Raw genomic sequence first — 13,370 nt, 5'->3', positions numbered from 1 at the left:
ATTTGTCTGAATACAGGTAATGATAATACGTAAAATTTCTGTACACGGATAATGTTACAAAGATTCACACGTTTAAATACAATTAAAACTCGACATCTCGAACCAGCTTATTTCAAAATTCCGGTTCTTGAAGTCCCGGCTTAAGAACACGTGCACAAAGTATCATTTTTAAGTTTAATTTCGGTTATCTTGAAGTAAAACAATCGATCCCTTGGAATTCGGGATACGAGCAACACTCATTATGCATTTAGTATTGTAAGAAAATATTTACATTCAATATTCATGTTATACTCTATCAGCTTCTTTTATTTTCAAGCGAAAACAAGATATGAGCCGTGCCACGGGAAACCCAACATAGTGGCTTTGCGACCAGCATGGGTCCAGACCAGCCTGCGCATCCGCGAAGTCTGGTCAGGATCCATGCTGTTTGCTAATGGTTTCTCTAATTGCAGTAGGCTTTAAAAGCGAACAGCATGGATCCTGACCAGACTGCGCGGACGCCCAGGCTGGTCTGGATCCATGCTGGTCGCAAACCCACTATGTTGGTTTTCTCATGGCGCGGCTCATATATTTCTTGCAACATCGAATTTGCAATACATGCGTGCAGTATTGATTCCTATAAAAACAGATTTCGTAAATATTCTACAAATATGTGTCACATTTTTTAAACATTTTTTATTTAAGGTTTGTCCAGTTTCAGTAAGCAAAAAAAAACTAAGCGCATCATTAACCCTTACCCTGATAAATTTCTAAAAATGGACTGGTTCATTATTCAGTTTTGGTTTGCCATTTATTATTCGAAGGGGTGTTCACTGAAAATTTACTAACTGAATAGCGAACAGTGCAGACCATGATCAGCCTGCTGATCTTTGCCTGCACTGGTCGAAAAGGTATAATGAATTGCCGCCAGTAGGCTAAAGGTTAAGATATATACTTTGTTTGTGTGCAGATTTTTTCTACGCACTACTTTAAATGACCGTTCATTTTTAATCAACTGAAACAAAAAAGTTGTTTTATTTATAAAACAGATTATCTAGGGTCCAATTTACTTATTAATATTACATATCAAACAGAATATTAAAATATCAATATATACAATCACATAAAAATATTATATGAATGTGTTACTATTTCATAAATCAGTACAATTCAGTTTGCCAAAATATTTAAGCAAATAAATGCATCTGTCTGACATACATGACAAGCCATATCATGCTCCTTAACACTCATTTTGTTTTATTTTTATTTATTAACATAAAACATTATTACGTACCATACTATACTACTTAACACACATTTATTTTGTTTATGTTAAATCCATGACAAAACATATCAAACCTCTTAAAACATTATGTTTTATTTACGTTACACTAATCACACTTCATAACGCACAATTTGTTTTATTATTTTAAACACTTGACAACCATGTCATGCTTCTTTAAACACAGTTTGTTTTATTTATTTTGAAATCATTGCAAAACATATATTGCATCTTTTTTTCCATGCCTCATGTTTTTATTTCGATGTAAATGAGATGTGGAACCAAAATTTGCAGTCCTGTTTGGCGCCATATAACCTATACTGTGTTGGTGCGCCGTAAACCCCAAATAAATAAATAAATTTTGTGTTTTTATGTTAAACCCCAAGACAAGCCATATCTTACTCCTTAATACAATTTTATTTTTATTTGTGTAAAACCTACGACAAGTCATAACATACTCCTGACCATAAAGTTTGTTAACTTTATGTTTAACAATTCACAATAAAATCTGTGAAAAATGAAAATCTGTTGGAAGTATAGAACGCAACCAAGCAACAAAACAGTATGCTCGGCTTGACTAAATCTGTCCACGAGAGGTAATGAAATGTTCAACACCCCTCACGCCCCTAGCACCGGGTTCAGCGAAATTCTAAAATAGTAGAAATAATTGTACTCCATGATCCCACAAGACCAGAAAATATAACAACACTCGGGTCCAAGTACCGGGAGACATTTTACGGCTTCCACAACGCATTTAAAGACTGCTGTTGTAATAGTTAATAAAATCTGTGAAAGATCCTTTGGAAGCATAGCCACAACCAGGCAATATAATAGCAGAATCGGTTTGATTGAATCTGTTCATGAGAGGTAATGAGATGTGCACCAGCCATTACACCCGTACCACCGGGTTAGCCATATCACATATTTTATTCAATATTTATGCTGTATCCATGACAAACTATAACATATTCCCTCCTTAACACACATTTTGTTTTATAAATGTTAATCTCCGCATTTTGTTTTTATTCATGTAAATCCCACATTTTGTTTTATATATGTTAAATTCATTACCTGTCGTGTCATATTCCTTTGCAAATATTTTTGTTTTATTTATTTCAATCATCTATTTGTGTTTTATTTATGTTATACCTATGACAACCCGAGTCATATTCTTCCATAACACACACACAGTTTACATAAAAACATCGTATTATCTATTTCAATCATCTATTTGTGTTTTATTTATGTTATACCTATGACAACCCGAGTCATATGCTTCCATAACACACACACAGTTTACATAAAAACATCGTATTATCTATTTCAATCATCTATTTGTGTTTTATTTATGTTATACCTATGACAACCCGAGTCATATTCTTCCATAACACACACACAGTTTACATAAAAACATCGTTTTATCTATTTCAATCATCTATTTGTGTTTTAATCATGTTATACCTATGACAACCCGAGTCATATTCTTCCATAACACACACACACACAGTTTACATACAAACCAATGACAAGCCACATCGTATTATCCTAACTCGCATTTAATTCTACTTAGACTAAACTAAATGACGAGCCATATCATACTTCTTAAAACGCAGTTTGTTTTATTTATGTAAAACCCTCTACACGCCATAACACACATTTTGTTTTGTTTATGTTAATCACAGGACGATCCATATCGTATTCCTTAACAGTCAATTTGTAAAATTATGTTTAACATGCGACAAGCCATATCATACTTCTTGACACAATATTTTGTTTTATTATGTAAAACCCAAGACAAGCCATATCATAGTTTAAACACATATTTTGTTTTATTATTTTAAAACAACAACAAGCAATATCATAAGTCTTTACGCATATTTTGCTTTATTTATGTTAAACCAGTGACCAGCCATATTACATATTTATTTAATATTTATGTTAAACCCATGACAAACAGAATCAAACTCTCTCCGTAACACATATTTTGTTTTATTTATGTTAGTCCCCACATTTTGTTTTATTTATGTTAAACACTCGACAAGCTATGTCATACCCCTTAACACGCAGTTTGTTTTATTTATGTTAGCCATATTACTTATTTTATTTGATATCTATGTTAAACCATGACAAAATATATCATAATCTCTCACACACATTTTGTTTTATTTATGTTAATTCTCACATTTTGTTTCATACTAGTATATGTTTAATCCATTACATGTAGCGTCATATTTCTTAACGCACATTTTGTTTCATTTTTGTAATACACATGACAAGCAAAATCACATTCCTTAGCGCACATTTTGTTTTATTCATGTTAAACCTCACATGTTGTTCTATTTATGTTAAACCTCACAGTTTGTTTATGTTAAACCCATTACATGCCACGTCACATCCCTTAACACAAATTTGTTTCATTTAAGTTAAACCAATGACAAGTCATATAAAATTTTCTTAATACACATATAATTCTAATTATGTTAAATCTATGACAAGTCATATCATACTTTTTAACACACATTTTGTTTTATTTATGTTAGTCACTTTACATGTGATATCTTATTCCATAGCACATATTTTCTTTTACATATGTTAAACCCGCATTTCGTTTTATTTATATTTAACCTTTGAAAAGCCATATCATTCTCTTTTACAAACATAGTATTTTACAAAATTATTTTTATTATTTTGTTACCTCATTTGCAAATTATATTACTTATCATCATTAATGTTTTAAGTTCCATGCCTATCCTCAATGTATTATTTTGACTTTAAAACACCAGACCTTCAAAGAAACATATTTGTTTCCAATTGCTTCTTTGTAGTTTATCAAATATAACATAACATAACATAACATAACATTGGGATTATATTCTTTCAAATGGAGATTTAGAAATATAATTCCCTGGTATAAAAACTATATTATAACGCGGAAGGATGTTTACGTACCTTCTCTCTTAAATTCTTTAAATCTTAAGCCCACCCGCTTTGCTCAATAGCGCGGATCTGCGGATTGCGGGGTCGATCGTGAGTTCGATCCCCGGGCTAGGCATATGTTCTCCGTGACGATTTGATAAGCGACATTGTGTCTGAAATCATTTGTCCTCAACCTCTGGTTCAAGTTAGGAAGTTAGCAGTTACTTGTGGAGAACAGGTTTGTACTGGTACAGAATCCAGGAACACTGGTTAGGTAAACTGCAGCCCCCTCCCCACACCCCATTACATAACTGAAATACCGTTGAAAAACGGCGTTAAACCTAAAACAAACAACTCTTTTAAATCTAAGTTTGTTTGTTGTTATTTTTTCTTTGTTAGAGTTTGGTTAAATCATGATAATGTACACATATTTTGGGAATGTTTTGTTTCATGTATAACGTCTAGATTTTACAATTTATTTGGGGTTCATAATTATTAACGAATTGATGCACCATTAAAGTGAATGGCATGAAATAAGAACAAGATTTTAGTTTTTACCTGCGTGCATAAGATGTTTACTCGTAGCGGTGTAACATGTGAAATATAATAAGTGATGTTCAACTGATGAAATGAAACGTAACTCTCTGACAAAGTAGTCTGCAAGTGGTATACAGGAATGAAAGACTAATAAATTAGGCTGAGGTCATACTTTCCTTGTATCTATTTTTTTAAATGAGATATTTAGTAATCACCTAAAGATATTGTAGATGAGTAGTATGTCATTGCTGTAAAACATTAAATATATTTTTAACATTTACCAAATGTAAATTTAGCATTTATTTGTTTCATTTGAAGTAGAGGGCATTTTTCAGAACTCAATATTTCATTTGCTTATGAATTCGTGGCAAAGTTATGCAGACGTGCGATTGTTCATATAATGTTTTTAACATGAGTTTTGTTATTTGCCATAGCTAAATTACTAGTTTTGCGTATAGATTGGGGCGGGGACTGATTTGTAGCAAATCAAAAATAGTTACGTTTTTTTTTTCTATAATGGTAATTTAATTTCTTAAATAATTCTAAATACACGTCTTTAAAATGATTTTGTTTTTTCAATTTTTCAGATGTCCCCTACTGTTCAGCTTTTCATTTTACATTAACTGAACAATATATTTGTGTCACAATTATATATGTCATAATTATATGATATGTATTTTTATTATCCTAACTGTTTTTCTGTGCACGTGCAGTAAGTAACTATTGAAATGTTTATGTCCGTAATAAATATCTGACGATATTGTTTCAGAAATTAAGAAAACGCCTGAATTGTTCAGGTGCATTTCGCAGAATCTGCATTAACTCTTTTTAATAGATAAAGCTGAGGAAAGAAAACTATCCAATGGAGGATGTACAAAGGCAATTAAACAATCACATTTCAGAGTCTATGCAACTATACGCATGTTTCTGGAGATAAGAAAAATATCAGTATAGTATACTTATAGCAACACAGTTTTCATTCACGAGCCCTTTCCATTGTTATGGTATATGTATTTGTTACTTTTTTTCAGTAAATTATTGAAATATTAGAGTGAAATATATCTAGTATTTCCACAGTGAAAAAGGCAAATATATTTTTCACTGCTAAGAAACTGCTAAATATCCTCTAAGTACAATATATCAGTACATATTTTAACAACACAGGCTGGTGAAGATGATATTGGAGCGCCTCGAGTGTTATTATTTTACGCAGATTAACAGTATACACCATATCACACTAACAGGCCTGTATCATTTGTTAATTAATTGTGTCTGCAAACATTATCTCCTTTTGATGCAAAGGTAAAACCTCTAGTTGGTTGGGACGCCATATTCAGTTTGACCTTCTAGTGAAATGTATTCATAGTTTTATGATTAATTACATGTAATATAAAATCTAAATAACTCTTTCTGTTCACAAATAACATGCATCAAAGTATGTAGATGTAAATGTAATTGGTCAGGTTCATGAAAAACACAGAAAATCCCGATTGATGAATATTTAGTTTCTAGACAGTATTATTTACTTATAAATAATTTATTCATCCGGACACGGTGCAATCAAATTGTACCAAGGATATGGTACATGCCTTTCATATTTATTGTTTCTGATTTGCCAAATGCCCGATATTGCCAAAAGGATATGTTAATTATATATTTGAATAAGGCCAGTAAAAACTTTATTTGTTGTATCTGGTATCGTTGTTCTTGTCTGTGTTTGAGGTGTTTTTTCCAAATAGAAATTATTCGAAAACAAAATATATTTGCACTGAAAAATTAAAGATTGCTTTAATTAGTTTATGTAGTTTGACGTTCTGCATTATAATTTCCAAGCTTTAAGAAATATTGATAGAAATGTTAGGCCATTAACAGAAATAATAGTCTATTGCCTCGAGCGTTATTCTATTTTGTGATCAAAGAGAGGCAATCGGTCTTACATTTCTGTTCCTAATGCTAGTGTTTGGTAAAGATGTTGCTACTGTAATTTTAAAATAACTTTTCATACATTATATAAGATCCTGGACAATTTATTATTTTTTTCTTATAAATATTTATACAGTTTTTATGTAGTTTATGATTTCTTTACATTTGTCTCACAGTCATTTTTGCTTCTAATTGTAGATGAGTTTCGCTATGTTACACATGTATTGATGGGCACTCCAAAGCAACATCAATTGTTCCGAAACTTTTAAGTACTTTTATTTGTATTAGTTACAATTAAAAGGTATATCAAAACAAGCTGTTCTAGGAAGTAGTATTTCATATAAAATAACACCATCTGAAAAAATAATGTAAGAACGTTCACTATCGTGCCACTCGCAAAGTAATTTTTGCATTAATATCACTGTAATTTTATACATGAAAATTGTTTACATAGATGATATTTATTTATGACGTTATGATATCTTACAGATTTCTTATAGATGTTACTAATTGTTCAAAATATACTCGATAGGAAAGTGTGTGTTATCTGGAGATATTTCCTTTGAACTCTTCTGAGATATTAACATTATCGCAGTTTCACTAATTTATGATGCAATTTCACTAATTTACGATGCAATTTTACTAATTTACGATGACGATAAAGATTATTGATTTTTCAAATAAAGCTTATCAACAGCCGCATTTTGTACAGAAAGCTGTATATGTCAAACGTTACCTTGCATCCAGGTTAAAAAACGAGAAAAATAAATTGCTTGTAATTTATTCAGATATAACTTACACATTCCATAGTCTTTTCTGACTTCAGTTTTCACCTTATAAAGTATAAATTGCATTTTCTTCTAGCTTTTTTGTAAATTCAATACTCAATATTTGCAACAGGGTATATATATATGAGCCGCGCCACGAGAAAACCAACATAGTGGGTTTGCGACCAGCATGAATCGAGACCAGCCTGCGCATCCGCGCAGTCTGGTCAGGATCCATGCTGTTCGCTAACAGTTTCTCCAATTCCAATAGGCTTTGAGAGCGAACAGCATGGATCCTGACCAGACTGCGCGGATGCGCAGGCTGGTCTCGATCCATGCTGGTCGCAAACCCACTATGTTGGTTTTCTCGTGGCGCGGCTCATATACAGTCTGATTCATGTTATTATTATATTATTAAATTTAAAAGCTGTATTTTGTATTTTATATAATTAAAATATTAGTATGGGACCAATTTTTGCAATTTACATAACAGTTTTTCGTAATTGTTATAGATTTTTAATGAAAGGTAATGAATCATTATTAAATTAAATGTTAGTGTGAATATTCTTTTTCCTCTTAATGTATTATTTTCTTCATGAGAAGTAATCTGTAAAGATTTGTTTTAATTTTAGGGAAAGAAGCTCCTAAACTATTTTAGATTCATTTTTTGCCAGAAATAGTTCATTTTTGTGCCATGTATATTGCTAAAGAAATATTTGACTTTGCTGTTGTATTATGTTTTCTATGTCAACTTTGATTTTACCCTACATAGATCTAGTAAAGCTTTTTCGGTTTCAAGTCAAACAATTATTTGTTTCCAGTAGTACACCATCACGTTACTACTTAAGAAGTATAATATCCTAGAGAGTGATTTGTCGATGAATAAAATCATTGTTTGGAGTCCGGATGTTAAATAAATTATATTTAATATAATGATATATGCATCTAAACGACAAAGACTGATTTTATACAAGAGCAGATCACTGTTTGAGATATATAATTTTGATTCTTACACGTTATCAAGCATTATTATGTATATCCACAAACGACACCCACCAAATATTTGCCCGATTTTTTTGGGTTTCCTTTCCAGCACGCCGCTAAGCAGTTAAAGGCTACGACGTAATAATTGTGACGTACAAACAGTGAATTGTAAACTAACACAAAGTTTTCAGTCTTCTCCGTTTGACAAGAAAACAGATCTGGTCGTGTTAGAATACTAAGTTTATTAAATCTGTTAAATGGCGTTTGCATTTGATAGTTATCTAAATATAGTGAAATTTTCTACTTGAAAATTTATCTTTTGTAGATGTTGACGAAACATATGCGGTCAAACTATATTATGATATGGGAAATACATTGCTTGATATGTTTTCTTTAACACTGGTGTGTAAAGTGCTTATTATCTGCTATTTTAGAACCAAATTTAAGAGAGACATATTTTTCTTGTAAAACTTTTTATCACAAATCATGTGTAATAAAATATATGTATTGATAAACTTGTATTTTTGCTTTGTGTTTTATAATCGTTGGCGTTGTAAATATGATTTTTAGTGTCAAGATGGTATCCAAAACGTTCAAAGTTTGAAATTATCCCCACCTTTATATCTACCCATTTCACATTTTTGTACTTTGCTTATAATCAAAATGTACTTGTTGTTGCATTTTTCTAAGAAAATCGTTAAATTTTTACGTTACATTTTCTTTTTATTAGAGGCCTACTTTGCGATGCATGGCTCTATGTCTGTGTTTTGGGTGCTCTGTGCTTCCAGAAAATTTACCCTTAACTTTTATTTTTCATTAGCACTTAATCGACACAATGCAAACAAGCTTACACCATCAATAAATTGAGAATAACGACAAAAATATTTAGATACTGATTGTTTAAAAAGGACAGCATAGATATTACACTTTATGTTTTCCGAAGGCTGCCCTGGGATTTATAGAGTACAGTGTAATTTTGAAATCGAATTCTCCAAATATCAGCATTCTTGAATTGTATCAACATCCTTCCTTCCAATTCTTAACGACGTAAGTCTGACTTATGATTTTACGGGAAAACCCATTTTTGCTCTACGAAGCAGCGATAATAACTTCTGTTCCATCAAGTGCTTACATACCATCTGAACTAATAATGTTAGCTCATTTGTATTTGTTCCATGTACATTGTTATTGTAGCGTTACTCGGTGACGAGTTCCTGTTCCGGCGACACTATTGCCGTTCATCTGAGCGACGTCGGGCAACGTCAACTTTTCACCAAGACCGGATACTATAAGGTAAAACATTATGCCGAAATTTGTCAAATATATTCAGAATCTGAGTAATAAATAGATGTAACCATATGTTTACATTGATTAGCGATTCATTATTTTTCCTTTTGAAATATAACACTCTGTAAACTAATCATAAAATTAAAATATTACGTAATTCTGGGATTGTGTAATATTTTATGCAGCAAACAATAACGACAACAAGCATTAAACACCAGAAAGATGTTTATAGCCAATCATTTATATACATATACAATTGTGATTTTGAAATGATGCATTAACATCATTAACTATAGGAGAAAATTGACAGAGAAGTATGTATCATGATATCCATCCTTTACATTCTTAATTTATATGCAAAGTATATGAAGTTTGCTAAATTATTTTATTTAATTTACTATTTTATTATGCCCGGACAAACGGTTCTCAAACTGAAACATATTCGACAAATGACAATAGTACCTTTTAAAATAGTTCTGTCTCCGAGTTCCAAACTTCGGACAGACTAACAAAAAATGATATCATTTTAGTCTAGTCATTTCATGTTACACTTGTTACATAATCTGTTTATTCTTTCTACATTGTTGTATCTACCAGTTTCGATATTAGGACTGTAAAGAAGTTCTGAACCTACACAATGCAATTCTGAAACTCTTGTCCGATAAAAAGTTCAAATGGTTTTCAGAATCAAAATCATGTTTGAAACACATATGATATAAGCTGTCTAGAATTGTTGATATTTGTATACCTTGACAGATTTCTAGGGCATTGCACATGCAGTGAGATGCTGTGCTGTCGGTTATTCAATATTTATTTTTTATAAAATACTTTTCGGAGCAATACTCAGTTCTACCAATCCAAATTAAATCTTTGAGACGCCACTTAAAATTGCCAATAGGCTGTAATTCGAGGATAAATGCAATCTGAGTCTGTTTAACATTTTCTTCGAATAATACTCCTTTGTATTGCATTTTCCATTGCAGGGAGCCACCGTTGCAATACAAACAATACATAAATCGAATAATACTAATTTGTATTGCGTTTTTTTAATTGCAGGGAGCCATCGTTGCAATAAAAATTCATAAATCGAATACTACTATTTTGTATTGCGTTTTCCATTGCAGGGAGCCATCGTTGCAATAAAATCAATACACAAATCCAACATAACTGTGACCAAACCATTACTCATGGAAATTAAAAAGGTAAGTGTTGTGCTCTTGATATGCACACGCTCGTGTATATTTACAAAAGTATAATAAATTTCACATTGTTTTGTTTGTTTTTTTTTTAAATAGAATATGCTGTGTTTTCCTGTGCGATGCTTTGTACATTATGAGCAGTTTTATCTGTTTGACATCTGTTTGCATTTATAAAAACAAAAACTCAAAACATTTTTCTATCATTTAACCGGTTTTTAACAAATTTTCATACCAGATACTTTGAAGTTTTTGACAAACTGTTAATTAATATGTGTACCCCCTTGAATAACTAATCTTTCCAAATTTCCATTGAAAAACTGTTGAGATTATCCAATGAATGAAATATTAAATTTATTTCAGGGATTGTTTATGATGAAGTATTTGTCATATCCATAATGTACCTAGTCATTATTAGTATTTACATGTTTGCTGCAAACTGTGGTGAAGGTAATTTAAGTCTATATATTTTATTGTAGATCAAGGATCTAGCCAGTGACCATATAGTAAGGTTTATAGGGGCTTGTATTGACCCTCCGCACATGTGCATACTGACAGAATATTGCCAGAAAGGAAGTTTACAGGTATAACTAATACATTTTGATAAACGAAGGGAGTTAACGGATCTTTACTCTTCCATCTGTTTATGCATTTATCCCTCTTTGTTCTTTGACTGAAACGATTGGCTGTGAATTCACGCGTGTACTATTAACATAACATACAATACATGATTAACACTGAATATCAACGAAAGGTCCAATTTCAAGCTTAAGACGGGACAAGACAGGAGCCACACCTGTAAAAATGAATGTATGACAACATTTGTAAAACATCCAAAAGCATCTGTTGTCCCATTTATTTATAATCAGAAATATGATGTAAATTCTTTTCACATTATTTTGATATAAAGAATTATTGTAAACTATTTGTAGTAAATTTGTTTTCAACTCATTCTATTTTTTCCATTTTTCCTACATTTAGGATGTTTTAGAGAACGAGCAGATCAAGTTAGATTGGATGTTTCGTTACTCTTTAATGCAAGATATTGTCAGAGTGAGTATGTCACTGAGTCAGAAAATAATTATGAGCCGGACCATTAGGAACCCAACATAGCGCATTTGCGACCAGCATGGATCCAGACCAGCCTGCGCATCCGGGCAGTCTGGTCAGGATCCATAATGTTCGCTTTCAAAGCCTATTGCAATTAGAGAAACTGTTAGCCAACAGCATGGATCTTGACCAGACTGCGCGGATGCAAAGCCTCTATTTTGGTTTTCTCATGGCGCAGCTCATATAAGGAGCCAACCATTGCCTGAGAAGCACTGTTGGGATTCTTATGAAGCATAGCCATAAAGACACTTGCTGCAGTTTCTTGTATATTTTGTATATGAACACCGTTTCATGTTAGAAACAGACAAATGCAAAAACAATCATAGGTCACCGTGCTTATTTAGGAGTTATCTGCCCTTTACACTGGTGACGTTTCCGCTTTTTGAATCGATATAACCAACATGAAAACTTCCCATTTAATTAGATCAATGGAGTTTAGTTATACATTGTTCTTTGATGTAAAGTCCAGCTTTCAGTACCGTTATTGTAGACCTCCTTATGCAATATTTCACGCATGTACGAGCACATTGGTGCCATCAAACCTCACAGAAGCCTTTACATTATTGATTTGTGTTACTAATATAGGCAACTAAACTAAATCAGTCGATCGCTCACAGAAACATTTTTTAAATTTTTAGTAAGGGTTTAAACACTTTTCCATAACATGTATTCTATTTTATTATAAATCATTTATTTCTACAGGCAATGGCTTATCTTTGTGCTAGTGATATACGAAGTCATGGAGCTCTGAAATCTACAAATTGTGTAGTGGATTCGCGATTTGTGTTGAAAATTGCAGATTTCGGGCTTCACGACCTGAGAGGCCAAGACGAAGAGGTTCCAGAAGGCTCGTATGCTCATTACAGAAGTAAGTTAATCTTATTTATTGCAAAATTTTATTGGCTTCTTAATAATCTCAATGGAGTTAATCACTTTAAGCGCTAATATGACAACGTTTAAAGCAAGTTATTTGATATAAGAGTAACGAGGAACGGTTATATAGCAGCTAACTTCTTTATTATGGCCAATGCAGTAAATCGCTAAAATGACAAAGTTTAAAGCAAGTAACAAGATTTAGCAGTAACGAAGAACGGTTATACATTGGTAAACATCTTCATTTTGTCAATGCAAATAATCCCATTTTAGCGCTAAGATGATAGGTTTAAAGCAAGTTATACGATGTCATAGTAAGGGTTATTATGTAGTGGTTAACTTCTTCATTATATCAGTGCATTAAATCACGTTTAGCGGTAAAATGACAAAATTAAAAGCAAGTTATAAGATATCATAGTAACGGAGAGCGGTTGTATAGCGGCTAACGTTTTCATTATGTAAATACAGTTAATGACTTTTAGCACTGAGATCACAAAATTAAAAGCAAGTTAAAAG

The 13,370-nt window shown here is 32.0% G+C and overlaps 1 protein-coding gene across 9 annotated transcripts in view; it reads left to right on the top strand.

Moving 5' to 3' along the window:
• The window catches only part of LOC123542075 (atrial natriuretic peptide receptor 1-like), an 802,781-nt gene that overhangs the window by 770,140 nt on the left and 19,271 nt on the right, over positions 1-13,370 (top strand). For all 9 annotated transcript variants that reach the window (XM_053531573.1, XM_053531571.1, XM_053531572.1 and 6 more), the window contains 5 exons: positions 9,583-9,681; positions 10,800-10,877; positions 11,351-11,455; positions 11,853-11,924; positions 12,684-12,849. In XM_053531573.1, coding sequence (XP_053387548.1) covers positions 9,583-9,681; positions 10,800-10,877; positions 11,351-11,455; positions 11,853-11,924; positions 12,684-12,849 — 520 coding nt within the window. The remainder of the gene's footprint in view (positions 1-9,582; positions 9,682-10,799; positions 10,878-11,350; positions 11,456-11,852; positions 11,925-12,683; positions 12,850-13,370) is intronic.

This window comes from Mercenaria mercenaria, chromosome 19 (assembly GCF_021730395.1).
Source record: "Mercenaria mercenaria strain notata chromosome 19, MADL_Memer_1, whole genome shotgun sequence".
NCBI lineage: Eukaryota > Metazoa > Mollusca > Bivalvia > Venerida > Veneridae > Mercenaria > Mercenaria mercenaria.
Note: the sequence above shows the minus strand (reverse complement) of the source record. Positions and strands in the feature narration are given on the sequence as shown.